The sequence below is a fragment of the Paracoccidioides brasiliensis genome, assembly GCF_000150735.1.
Source record: "Paracoccidioides brasiliensis Pb18 unplaced genomic scaffold supercont2.2, whole genome shotgun sequence".
In the NCBI taxonomy this organism is placed as follows: domain Eukaryota; kingdom Fungi; phylum Ascomycota; class Eurotiomycetes; order Onygenales; family Ajellomycetaceae; genus Paracoccidioides; species Paracoccidioides brasiliensis.
Genome location: NW_011371359.1, coordinates 2,437,680 through 2,450,387, shown reverse-complemented (window position 1 = coordinate 2,450,387; position 12,708 = coordinate 2,437,680). Strand labels below are relative to the sequence as shown.

The 12,708-nt window shown below is 43.5% G+C and overlaps 2 protein-coding genes across 2 annotated transcripts; both read right to left on the bottom strand.

Annotated features, from left to right (window-relative positions):
* Positions 1 to 900: 900 nt before the first annotated feature.
* PADG_01974 (chitin synthase export chaperone) lies at positions 901 to 2,067 on the bottom strand (the record flags this gene model as incomplete). Its single annotated transcript, XM_010759358.1, has 3 exons — positions 901 to 1,092; positions 1,172 to 1,743; positions 1,827 to 2,067. The coding sequence occupies 3 exons, from the start codon at positions 2,065 to 2,067 to the stop codon at positions 901 to 903; spliced, it is 1,005 nt and encodes a 334-aa protein (XP_010757660.1).
* Positions 2,068 to 7,543: 5,476 nt separating this feature from the next.
* Positions 7,544 to 9,006, bottom strand: PADG_01973 (uncharacterized protein; the record flags this gene model as incomplete). The annotated part of the gene is made up of 2 exons (XM_010759357.1): positions 7,544 to 8,352; positions 8,433 to 9,006. 2 exons carry the CDS (start codon positions 9,004 to 9,006, stop codon positions 7,544 to 7,546), a joined length of 1,383 nt encoding a protein of 460 aa, XP_010757659.1.
* Between the last annotated feature and the right edge of the window lie 3,702 nt (positions 9,007 to 12,708).

The following is a 12,708-nucleotide window of genomic DNA, read 5'->3' as shown; positions in this document are numbered from 1 at the left end:
AATGGTTATCTGGTGAAGTTCTGCGTTATCCCTACTGAGGTATATTTTTATTGAATCCACAAGGAGTTGAGCTGTTCTTTGCTTCTGAAAGAAATAATAAAACTGTTTTTTTTTTATTTTTTTAATTTCTGTCCTTCACTTATCAGAAAATGCTGCTATGCTTCTTCGCTCGTTTTGTACCCTACTTTTACAATGACTTCGGCAACGACTATTGGCAGTAAAGATGCCCGGTACCGGTGATGACAAATGAAATGCCCAATGCCATGTAAGATTGAGATCCCCCTCGCCTGTCGAATTCTGTTTTATGATGCTTTGTCAACGATGTCAGAGAAGACGGGGATGACACGATGCTGAAAGAAGATTTTGAGCCTGGAGATTTTGAAGAATTCCCTAATATCTATGTATGTTTTTTACATGGATGCCCTAAATCTGACTTGGAATTGCCGTGAAGCAAATAATATGTTATTGAATTTATACAAAGCGCAACTGGGGCAATACAGAAGAGCATAAAAGAGAAGATAGGAGGTTATTAAACGCATATGTCGTAAGAGTAAAATGTTAAACAAACTGGAGGTATTCTGCGTCGCTGATAAATCGACAAAGGAATATAAACAAAATTTAGTAAACTGAGGGCTGCAGGTGGAGAGGTAGGGACTTTTGTTTTGGAACAAAACTTAGAAATAAAGGTGCCAGCCAACTGTATCCCGGGGTAAAATAGAGAGAAGTGAAAAGAACTCCAAGCGTTACAAGGTCATGTGAATCAGAAAATATTTGGAATGTAAAACAGAATGACAATGCAAACAGCAATAAAAGATATAACGCTAGAGAAGAGAACCAGAGTTAAAAAAGTGTACATATGAATATATGTTAAAACAAATGCTTGTCATCAGGTGGGGGAGTTTAATAACTGGTGTGGCCGGTGCCATAAGTGGAATTTCGCTGGTGGTACATGCTGCTTGCATAATCAGAGTTGGTGTCGTGGTAAACTGTGGCTCTTCTCTCGTCTTCGGGCAAAAGCTCCTTAACTTCCCAGTTGTTCTGTTTGACGCCAACTGAAAATTCAAGATCCTCTTTGGTGATGGAGTCCCAATACTACACTAAAGTTAGAAACAGGTTCCGTGGCGATAAAGCAAAAAAAAAAGGGGGGGAGAAAAAGGGCAAAGTAGCGCACCTTGTATACCATCATAACTGCTAGTAAGTTGCAAAGGGTTGCAAAGAATACGCCATCGAGATAATGTTGGACTTGTTCACAGATGGTTTCGCTGAACACGTACAGTATCACCTGGCCGATAATGAAGAAGAACACGCCAGAGGCAATTTGACCCAGTGGCCAGCGATCCTGCAAAGTATTGACGACGAGGATAATCTGCATCACTACATATACGATGAGGCAGATTGCATTCACAATGTAGAGGATCACAAACAGCCCAACCGTATTCGACGGTGAGAGACCTGCCCATCCCATGAAAGTTAAAAGTGAGATAATGAAGGAGATGCCAAACATCCCAAGGGATGATAGTCGAAGCAGCCAAACAGAGAGTGTCGTTCCATCTTCGTAGATTTGAAATCCCACAAAACCATTGACAAGTAAACATGTACAGAGGGCCGACGAAAAACCATTCTGGAGGGCTGCAAAGTACGGGAAGACGGTATTTCCAGGAGGAATGACACCGGAATCAAGGACCAGAGAGCACATTGTTAATGCCATATATATGTAAAAGAATGTCGTGATCTCCTTTCGACCTAGAAACACAACCAACCTCGTGTTATCACTCTGTCGTTATCGTATCCAATTTCCTCCCTTCTTGGGCGGTTTCAATACATACCGACAGCAGTAAATTTCGACCGCACATGAATTACCATAATCACCGTCATTGCCAATGCAGCGATATGCGCGACATCTGCAGCCCCTTGAAAAATGATGGTGTTCGCAACCTCGATATTCCTCGCGTAACAGTTGGCCAGAATGCCGCGGGAGCCGCTTGTCACTGTCGAAGGGGGGCCGACCACAGAGCATAGCGGGAGGGCTGCCTTGCGGCAAATGAATTCAAGATCACCGAAGCCCATTGTGCATCGAGAGCGCTGGGTTCGATGGGTCACACGTCGCGGAACGAATTTGGTGTGGGGTATATATCCGGGGTAGAGAGCGACAAGCTTGAAGATAACACGATAAATAGGAAGAAGAATGTGTACAGTAGCGACAGTCAGATTCAAAAGATCATTGCGCCTGGGATTACGGACCTGCGTCGGATCTGCCCTGGCGAAAACGGGAACAACGTTGGTTAACGAGCGTCGGGATGGAGAATTGTGGTATAGGTTGGGGGGCTGGTTTGACGTTAAACATTGCTATTTTGGGCGGATAGTGAGACCGCTGACAAATGTTTGTGGCTAACGGGATAGGGTTAGCGAGGTTTGTCCATGTAACCCATCAGGGTTCGCGCTATTCCAGATGAGAACTAGCGTTGCTGTAGTCTAACCTGACCCCTTTTCCGGAAAAACAAAACTCCGACAGTAAAACCATGTAGGTTCCTTGGGGGCAAAAGAGAGCCAGCCCATCTTATTTTTTGATCGTCATCAGCATTGAACCACCCAAAGATTTCCTTCCAGAAGATCAGAGGAGTTAACCCGTCTCAGCATCAATTCTAGTAAAGTTGCTGATGCCCCCGACGGTTGCCCATTTTCTTCGAGTATGGGAGTTGTGCTGGTTGGTCTCTCAATTGTCAGCATGGTCATGCCAGGCGTGGGATGTCAATGCGAGCTCATTTCCCAAGGACTTCCAAGAAATGGGGAACATCTGTGACGCTGCAGGCTCTCCTAGCAAGTCGATTACTGCTAAAAATATCATGCGCAAAACTTTGAACGATTCTCCCCACAAACCGTGGCGTTTCAAATTAGAATAAATTGAACCAGCTAGCACCGGATTTTGTTTCGGCTCTGACGACAGTTGATCCTAGTTTGTATATAATTGGTGATATTTTGAGGACCCAGACTTGTTTGTTAGTTAATTTTGAGCTCCTTGATCAATCATATCATTGTTATTGGTGATGAGGTCGAATTGAAGGGGTGGTCGGATTCCTTCTCTGCGCTCAGACCTACCTAGCATGAAGCGCCCAATTTGCATTCTTCATTCTTCTGGAGTCAACCGCTAATCAAGCATCATGGGGTCTTCCATCCAATCATAGTACGTATTGACCATTCTAAGCGAAGGTGGAGAGAGGTCTGTGTACTGACGCGTAAAAATTTGTTGTTTGCATAATAATCTAATGTTTACTCTATGTCAAAATAGTGACATGACCGCTTCGGCTATCTTCCCATGTTGCTGCCCTGCTAAACGGACATCTCAAATTCTTCAAACTATCGCACCTTCGATTTGCAATACTGTTGCAGTGCGGGACCATCACCAAGGCTTTGCGCAAGCTTGCATGTTTTGAATACGCGTCTAGATGTTTTTCATGTAAAGTTTATTTCCTCGAAGCCTCCGAGAGTCTCCACGCCCTTGACGGTTGAGAGAACGCAGAACAGGTCATCTCTGTTGAGGAGCTTTGTTTGATGCCTGGAACCTACTAAGTTATGCTTCCGGTCCGCGATTCTCCTAGTTGCCGTTTCTTTCTGTGTAATGTACAAATAAACGGGGTTTTTTTTTTCCTTTTTCGCGTGGCGCTCATGACATTCCGGGATCGCGAGTCATTTATCGGTCGTTATCGATCAGCCGCCAACCCCGCCCCTTGATCGACCCGGTCATGATATTTTTCTTTTTCTAGAAACTTCAGATAGCCTTGCTTAGCATGGTATCTACTCTATTTTTATTTATCAAGTTTATCTTGGCCAATCCTTGACGATTGTTTCGTCATTTACTGCCAATAGGAAATCTGGGGGCCACCCTGAAGGTTAGCCAAGTGTATCTTTTTTATACTAAGTTCTTATAGGAGACTACAAAAGGGGAAGGCTGTCCCTTTGAATGCTCACTTCTGGAGGATATCCTGCACCCAGCTATTTTACGGCCAGGCCATCACTTTCTCCCCAAAATCTCATGTACGGCAATGTTCTTTGAGCAGATACTTTTCCAGAAAGCTTACAGTTTGCTGAAATCACGCTGACACTCCGTCTCCAATCTCGATTACCCATGTGAAAGTCTTCATCATCCTTATATAAACCGTTGGAATGTGCAACTATTTCAAAAACTTTTATATCTACAGCTTCTGTCGGGATCCAGGAAACCACTTTTTCCGTATCTCAACCGATGACACCGGCGAGGCGCGATGTGAATATAGCCCCCACGAAAGATTTATCGTGGTAATAGGGCAATGTCGAGTTTGCAAACGCTAGCAGTTAATTTTTATCTGGACTGTTTTGGCCGTCAATCCTCTCCTCAGTCATGGAAATAAACGTGTTCTTCACGTTGCAACAATGTATCTCCCGGGTAATACCCCGTCCCCCCAGACTCTATCCGTTTTCCTCTCCCTCCCCCGTTTCCGTCTTCCCTCATTCTTGTTCCGCATGATGCAACGCGAAAAACGCCTATACGTTTCATCACTCTGCGTTACGAGTTCTTTCATCCCTAGCCTTCTTACACCCGCATTGCAAGGGCTGATATTATTCTTCGAAGCAGGGATCTCTGAGGAGACGCTGGCCGTATTGTTTTCAGTTTTCTTTTCGTTGGATATAAGCTGTGGAGTGCCATAGACTACAAAGTTCGCTGTGGTTCCTCACTGAGATTTGGATTTTCTCTCAATTGTGCAAGGGCTTTCTCAGTGTAGTTTGGCGGAGATTGCGGTTTTTGCTGTGGGTTGTTGGCCTTCCTTAAGTCGTGACTACAGGCATCTCTCTGTCAAAGTTTCAGATTCAAAGTGTCACCGGATAAGGGCGTCAGAGACTCTAACATACATGGGCATGATTATTACAGGTACATGTTCTATACATTCCCCTTGAGTCTTGATTTGTTCTCAGAGCTTTGGGGCCTCTCCCCCCTGTCTATAAGATGCCAATATCACCTAATGTTCATGCTATGTTAGCCTTTCCATGCTACCTGAATGCACTGGCCACGCAACCTTCACGCTTGAAATTCTCCCCAGGCATCCTTGTCTTAACATCCGGTAATTTTGCCGCGACTATCCGGACTCTGTTTGCTCAGCTCAAGAACGAACTCCCGAGCCCGAACACCAGGGTTCTCAAGTGGCTAAAGCATTACTCCTGAAACCTCCGTATTCAGCACGCGACTAAAGGATCTCTTCAAATGCTACAGTAAATTGTTGTTATTCGTTAGCCATTCCTGCAGCATTTGAGATGCGGCCACTACCTGGTAACTCAGCTAATCCAGTTGCAATAAATGAAAGTCACATCTCTCAAAATCCTAGGAGAGGAACAATCTATTTCGGTATGGCTAACTCTTATACCTCCCCTTGCGTGAATCACCTTGTTTTCCGCTCCAGAAGAGAATCCCAAGCGAGAATCCAGTGAATCCTAGCAAGACCTCTGTTTAAGAGGGTTCGTGGTAAATACTGAATGCTCCACTCTATTGTGCTTCACGGGCCACAAATTCAACACAAGCGATTTCGAATGACGATTCCCCTTCCATATCTTCGTGTTATTGGAGTGCACCATTCATGGGTGTTTTCGCCTTTTATGCCGCGAAATGGGATACATATTACAGTGCCCCAACGAGACAAAACCTAGTTTACAGGAGTGGTTTTCACCTTTTAGGTCATGAATACATAAGCGGCTTCTCCTATTAGTATATGTGAGTTTGACATCCATGGATTCTTTATTCTTTCCATGTGGCTCTCTGCAGGTGTCATAGCTTACTCTGTTATGGCGATCTCATAACTTACGCAGTGAGGTCAGAAACCGAAATCTTGACATGTTGACCCGGTTTAGATTGACCAAGTTGACTACGTCAGTTTATCCCCACTGATATGCCGCCAGGTAATTGACGTGATACGAAGGCGAAAGGAAAGATTCCAGAGTCATAAACCCGCTTACTCTTTGTAGGTCTATTTTGTGGTTTCATCGAAGCAGGCATTGTGTAGGAAAACAAGTAGCATTATTACTTCTACTACTGACCGAGCAGTATAAGAGGAATGATACATGCCGTATATTTTGACTCGAATTCAGTGCAATTGAATCTGTTTTACGACCAAAGTGACGTTTATCTTGTACATTTACATGTATGATATCAAGCTTTTGTTGGGTGTGTATCTCTGCTTCGATGCATACAACTATTCCGTTTCTTAATCAAATAAACTGGCCTGATGTTGAGACGAACCATAAATCTTTATCAATTATACTACTTGAATGCGCACCCATTTTTATTCAGCAAACAGCATCTGTTTATTTGTGTCCACCGATATGATTCTTTTTGATCTCATTATTGATGTTATTAATGTTTGTACCCTCATTCAAAATCAGGGGTTAAATTAAGCATTGCATGTAGTCGATACCCATCCAGTACAGTAGTTACCTGGATCTTACAAATTGTAGTACATTCCCAATTTCGAATTTCGAATTGTGAATTTGCTGGACAGACAAGCAGCCTCTCGTGGGTGGGGTGGGCGAGGTTGGCGAACCTTTTTAACTGGTTGGTTACCTAGATGGGTTTAAATCAGTGGATGATGTCCTCGGATCTCCAGAAGATATTTAACTAGACACCACTCAAACCAGGTGCCTATTTAACTGACCATCCCTTACATCCTTCAGTACCCTTTGTAGTCAATTGTTGCTATTCTTGCTTCTCAATAACTTGTGTTATTCAACTGAAAATGTTCAATTTTTCAATTTCGTTTCCTGCCCCGCCAGCCAATTAATTCATTATCGCAGGAGGATAATTTCTATCAGTATGATCACTGAACCGTGATTTATGCCTGAGGTTGAGTGCTTCGTAACCTTACTTGCAAGCAGATTGTCAGGGACACTGCTTGAGACTTCATGTTATGTTTGAAGAGATGTCTGATGGACAGAATACAAAGCCAAGTATGAAGAACGCCTAGGGATTGTAAATAATGCGCAGACTCTGAATTTGAGCAAAGGGACCAGAGAAACACTCCGAACACATATTTCCCGTTTGCCAGTACAGTAGTGCATCTCACATATTTCCATGCCATCCTGTTTATATCCACCATATCCACCATATATACCATCCAGCAGGGGCAAAAAGGAAAACAAACAACACATGAGTAAAGAACACCGTTCACTCTGATGTAGAATTTGAGAATAGAACAGAATCAGAAATAGGAATATTTCAAGAGAAAAACAAGGAAGAGGAACAAAAATGGAACCGCAAGAACTTGGGAAATCTTGTATTGATTTGCTGAGCCTGGAGTTTACGAAAGGACATTTTCGTTTTGAGAGACACACAGATCATCTGGTTGGAAACAGGCGAAAACCCCTGTGAACAATGTTTTGCAGGTGTAAAAAGAGAATGGTTCAGCCAATCCCACCCTAAATAATAGGTGAACTTTCAAGATATAGGTAATCGGGGGGTTCCAGGAAACACGTCCAGAACCACTCTCCTTTCAAGACAAAAGCATCCAGTTTCTAACATTGTTCGTTAAATCGCAACGCCTATTAGAGCCCCGCTGGGAGGTCTTGGGTTTTCCAATCCAGAATATTCAGTACCATTAGGCGGTGGTTTAGGTCTATAAGGGTTTGACTGGGCATGTTGTTGGTTCTTGATCTGCTGTTGCTGTACCCAGCTCGTCGTGCTCCTAAAGCGCGGAGGCTCGGTATCATCTGTGTATGTGGTTGCAGCATCGTTCTCATCAATTATAAATGGATTTCGTGGAGTCTGGGATAAATATGTAGAGGGTATTGTGTTTGTCGATGGAGTAGTTGTCCACGAGAACTTAGATATACATGGCAGAGTGATCTGGACTTCCCCATTTTCTTGGCCCTGCGCAAGAAGTGTCGAAGACTTGTTGGAATCGGTAGTGTGTACCTTTGCTAGAGGTTGAATTTCATCGTAGCCGGCCACCGCCTTGGGAAACGCAGAATTGAAGTCTGGGCCTCTTAACACCAGAGATTTAGGCCTGGCTTTGATATGGGGGATGCTGGATTTTGCTCCAGTGACAACCCTACGTAACACAGAAGAACAGCTCTTCTGGGTGTTGCGCCATTCCAACTGGATGAATGGTTTGGAAAAACTGGACACTGGATCCCAGTATGATGGAACGGTTGGCATCATGTTACCCTTTTCGAGTTGGATGGTTTTATCGCTTCCACTGACAGCGTTTGGCTGTGGGCCTACCCCAGCTTTTCGACGCAGATCTTGGTATCTACTATAAAGACCTCCAGGCTTTTGTCGCTTTTTAGATCGCACCATCATGCAAGCCACCACAAACAAGAAGAAAACGACGGCAACTGATCGTACAGAAGCATAATGTTAGATTTCAAGCAATTCGAATTTTAGGGAATCCAACCACGAGTTTTGCTAAGCTTACCTATTATCCCTGTAATTAGGACCGCTAGATGTGCCGGGTTCTTAGGTAAACCAGCATTCGAAGACGACAGGTTTGCTGAGATTCCGGTAGAGGAGGCCCCAGTTCCGGAGTCCACGGATTCTGTTGGAGAGGTCCCAGTGCCTAAAACCCTAGGGGAATCCGGGCCCCCTGCCGGTAGTGAGGCACTGGGTCCTGTGAGTTCGGGTTCTTCATCTTCTCCTCCCTCCTCCTCCTCCTCCTCATCTACGCTCTCACTGACACTCTCACCATCACTAGTGGCATCACCATCTCTTCCCTCGCTGTCGCTCTTGGATTCAGTATCCTCCTGATAATCCTCCGATCTCTTTCTGGGATGCGGATGCTTAGAGCGATTCAACGATCTAGAATCTAGGTATGCAAAATAGCTCTTATATTCATGCCGCGGTCGGATTCCGGCAGTTTCCCTTTTCTGAGATGCGGAATGCCGAATTCTACTGAGTGATTTAAGCTGAGAATACGCATTTCGTCGCAGCATATTCCCTTGGCTAGCGGCGTCCTCTGTTAAACTTCTTATACGTTCGAGGGTAGGAGACATCGTTGTGCCATTCGCAAACCTTAGTTCTTTCGATTAGACAGAAAAAGCAGGTGTCTTTCGAAGGGCATAACGAATCAGAAATCAACATACAAGGTGTTCCTCAGACCAGCCAAAAAAATATTGGGTATAGACAGACCAACTGGAGACTGGAATTTATATGGGATGATAAGCGTGTGAATGCAGTTAGATAAACGCAATCCTTTGGAAACAAAATAAAAGAACATTTGACTTAATACATAGTTGCTCGTTGAAGCTGATCGGTTACTTCAGTGTCGTATATCCCTCTTCACCTCGTCCCCGGAGTGGCAGAACGATTGTTGTTATTCCCAAGCTTTCTAGGAACTAATATATGTTGATGAGCAAACAGGCAAACAAGGAAAAGACCCAAGGGATAACAGATAAAGAAATGCAGAAGGCCGAGAAACAGGATAGAACATGGTTAATGAGGAAAACGATTCAACAACAGTTTACTGTGCAGGCAGACATGATCAAATGTCTTCTCCTTGCTCAGGTATAGTCAGACTAAATCAATGCTAGGTGTCAGAAAAGAAAAATGGTGGAGGAAGAATTTGGTAGTCAAACAACACGGGCTTCGAAATGGGTAGACCAAAAACAAGGGGTTCATTAAAATCCAATCATTGGTACATGTTAGAACAACGTCCTTGGCCATGGGCAGGGAGGTCTTGCTACACACCGCATGTGGTCCTCAAGTGACGGCAAGGCGACCTTCTAACGACCAGCTTTTTGTCGACTTCTCAAGAGGAGGCTAGACCTCTTTCGATTGGAGAACTACGCTCCGATATAGGGACGGAGCAGCTTTCTCCTCTGGCTCAGCTTGAGGAGGTTTCAACGGCTTCCACGGATAGCTCTGAAATGTAAACCACGATTTGTTCTGAGAATTGCAAAGGGGGAAGAATCTGGAGTCAGGAATTGAGACTATGCCAGAGAAAATTTGGAGAGTTGGAGTGGAAAGATGTATTTTTCCTTTGGTGGGGAATTTTAATTAGCCAATGGGAAAACGGTTCGGTCAATCATCAGATATTTATCCATCACCTCTTTCCGCTCAGGAGTTTCAGTTACATGGCTTCAAGTCGGACGAGTGTCCCGGAATTCCCAAAGCCTGAAGCGAGCGTTAGGAGCGAAACTCTCAAACGGTTCATGTTTTAAAGAGAGTATGGCTTCAAGACATCGGCTTTATATTCTTGATACTTGAAACCCTCATCCACGTCGCCAGCGTTCTTCAATCATTCGATGCATTTCAATCCGGCCTGGGGTTCCATGAGAAGAACTGCTGCTACTTTGGGCTGAAGTGATTTGAAGTTGCACCTATTTTCCAAGGCTTGTTGGTTCAACGAATCGTTAGATTCAATTGTTAGCGCCTACTTCACGTGATCTAGATAGCTCGTATAACTGTAGCGTAGCTAGCCTCCGAGGTTCACCGAACGAAGAGACGTGAGCGATATTCGTCATCATTTATAACAAATAGCCGCTGGAGATCCGCGCTTCACCCAGCTGGAGTTCTCCGCTGAATATGCTATCTTGCATTTATTCAATCTTAATTCTTGAGTTCAACTGCGCCAGACCCCAGGCCCTGAAGGGAAGCCTCAAGTGATAAACCCTCCCAGAAGCCCGATCAATCATCACCTCAGAAAATCACCTCCCTCTCCCCGATAGCAATACGGTGCTGGGGGAGTCGCGAGTCTGGACTGGAAGCTTCGTGTGCACCACCAGGCTTGGTGGTTTCTCTGGCCAACACCCGTACAGTTTAACGGAGTTGCCAAGGTCAAACACCAGCCAAGGTAAGTTAGAACGCTTCTCTCTTTCATTGACTCTGGAGCTGTGCTTCTGATAGCTTTTAACAGAGCAACGGATCCTCGTGGACTTGGAGAGCGATGGAGAGGATTCTCCGAATGACATCGAATCCAAGACCATTCGTCTGATATGCACGCCGGTGCCACGGGCGGAGGTCTCCAGGAGTCTACCCCACCACTTTCATGACACAGGTCTTGCCTCGGAGAACCAGCAAGAATATCATGCAATAGTCCCGTTTCGCTAACCACTCCTGGGAGAGATGATCTCGGTTACATCGACATTTGTAAACTCCATTGGGAGTTTTGAATATCGACCAAGATAAAGTAGCAGCTTTGTCATGTACTAATGAATGCTGCAGTAAAAGGACTGTTTAGGGGTCGTGACACAGCATCCGGAAGGCTAGTTGCCACAACCACAACAGTAACGTAATAGGGATATTGACCTCTTCAGTAACAATGGCTACGGCGGTGGTTTATAGCTCGAATGTCCTCGGGAGTTATAAAGGTGATATAGGGGTATCCTGAAGGGAGCCTAAACCTATGGTTAAAACAGTGGATATAGAGTAAATTAGACTCTTTGCATGAAACTTGGAATGTTATTTGATAGTGATCAAGAAGATAGGCTCTTCATCCCAAGGGTAATGAGCGTCTTTATATACATGATGAATCCTCTGGTAGACCTTTCTAGTGACCGAATGGCAAGCCTGATCGATTGCAAAGGTTGCTTAACCTACGGAGAACGAGTAACATACGGTGATATATCACGTGATGAGGGTCCGATATCTCATCGGGTTGTATCGGGGGCGCTAGTCCGTAATAGGGAACCTTGGCTACCACACAGAGTTTAAAGAGTGAGGTTTGATCACGTGACTTTAGGTTCTGCCAAGGCAACCATATTCTTGTGACACCATGCTTGTTCAATATATATTTATCTGATATTTAAGTCTCTGATATCATCTTTTAACTTTTGATGATATTGATTCCAATACTTAGAGGAAAAAGCATATAGCATCTTTACATTCATTCATTGATACATTTTCTAGAAGTTCTGCTTGATACAGGCGCAGAATCTGCATAGCACCTGAGAAACTAGATAGATATTACACCTAGAAGAAGGCAGTTTAGATACTTAACTCATTTCCGTTCAATGTGATCAAGCAGCTTTAGAGACTCAAGATGTGTATTCATTATTAAGAATCTGTCTTTGAGTCATGCATCATTTTCAAATAGCACTCTGGAAGGAGCTTGTCATCTATCAGCAGAGCAGTCAAGTCACCCGTGTCCTTCTCTGCAATCAGCTGAGAGGGAGTTAGGTTAGCTAGGTATATCACATGCAGCAGGCGGAGCATCACGACTGGTCAAGGACAGCTAACAATTAATAACTATATATCAAGCTTACATAAGATAAAAATCTATTTATCTTCCCTTTTAATACAAGGAAGAGGAAATCAAGCCCCTATTTATATATGTAGGAATGCGAGCAGGATTCGAAGCGTAACTTTGTGCAGAGACATGCAGTCGGATAGATTCGGGCGATGCGAATCACGGGCGTACGGAGGCAGATCACGTACAGTTTAAAGTTTAATGCTTTATCTTGTAAATTTAATGGCTTCAGTCTTATTTTATATCCGTTGACATCGCAATTACAGCTAAGTTGAAAATTGATGATATTTTAATTAACTTATTAAGTATAATATAACTAACAAATTGTTTAAGAAATAATTTGAATAAAAGTTAAACTATGATAAAACTATATAATAAAGTAAAAATTACATATAAAAATTCTCAAACTTCAAACTTTAGTTTTAAAATTATTATTAATTAAAAAATTTTATAGTTTATAAAATTTATAAAATTATATATATATATATATTTAATTAATTATATTGTT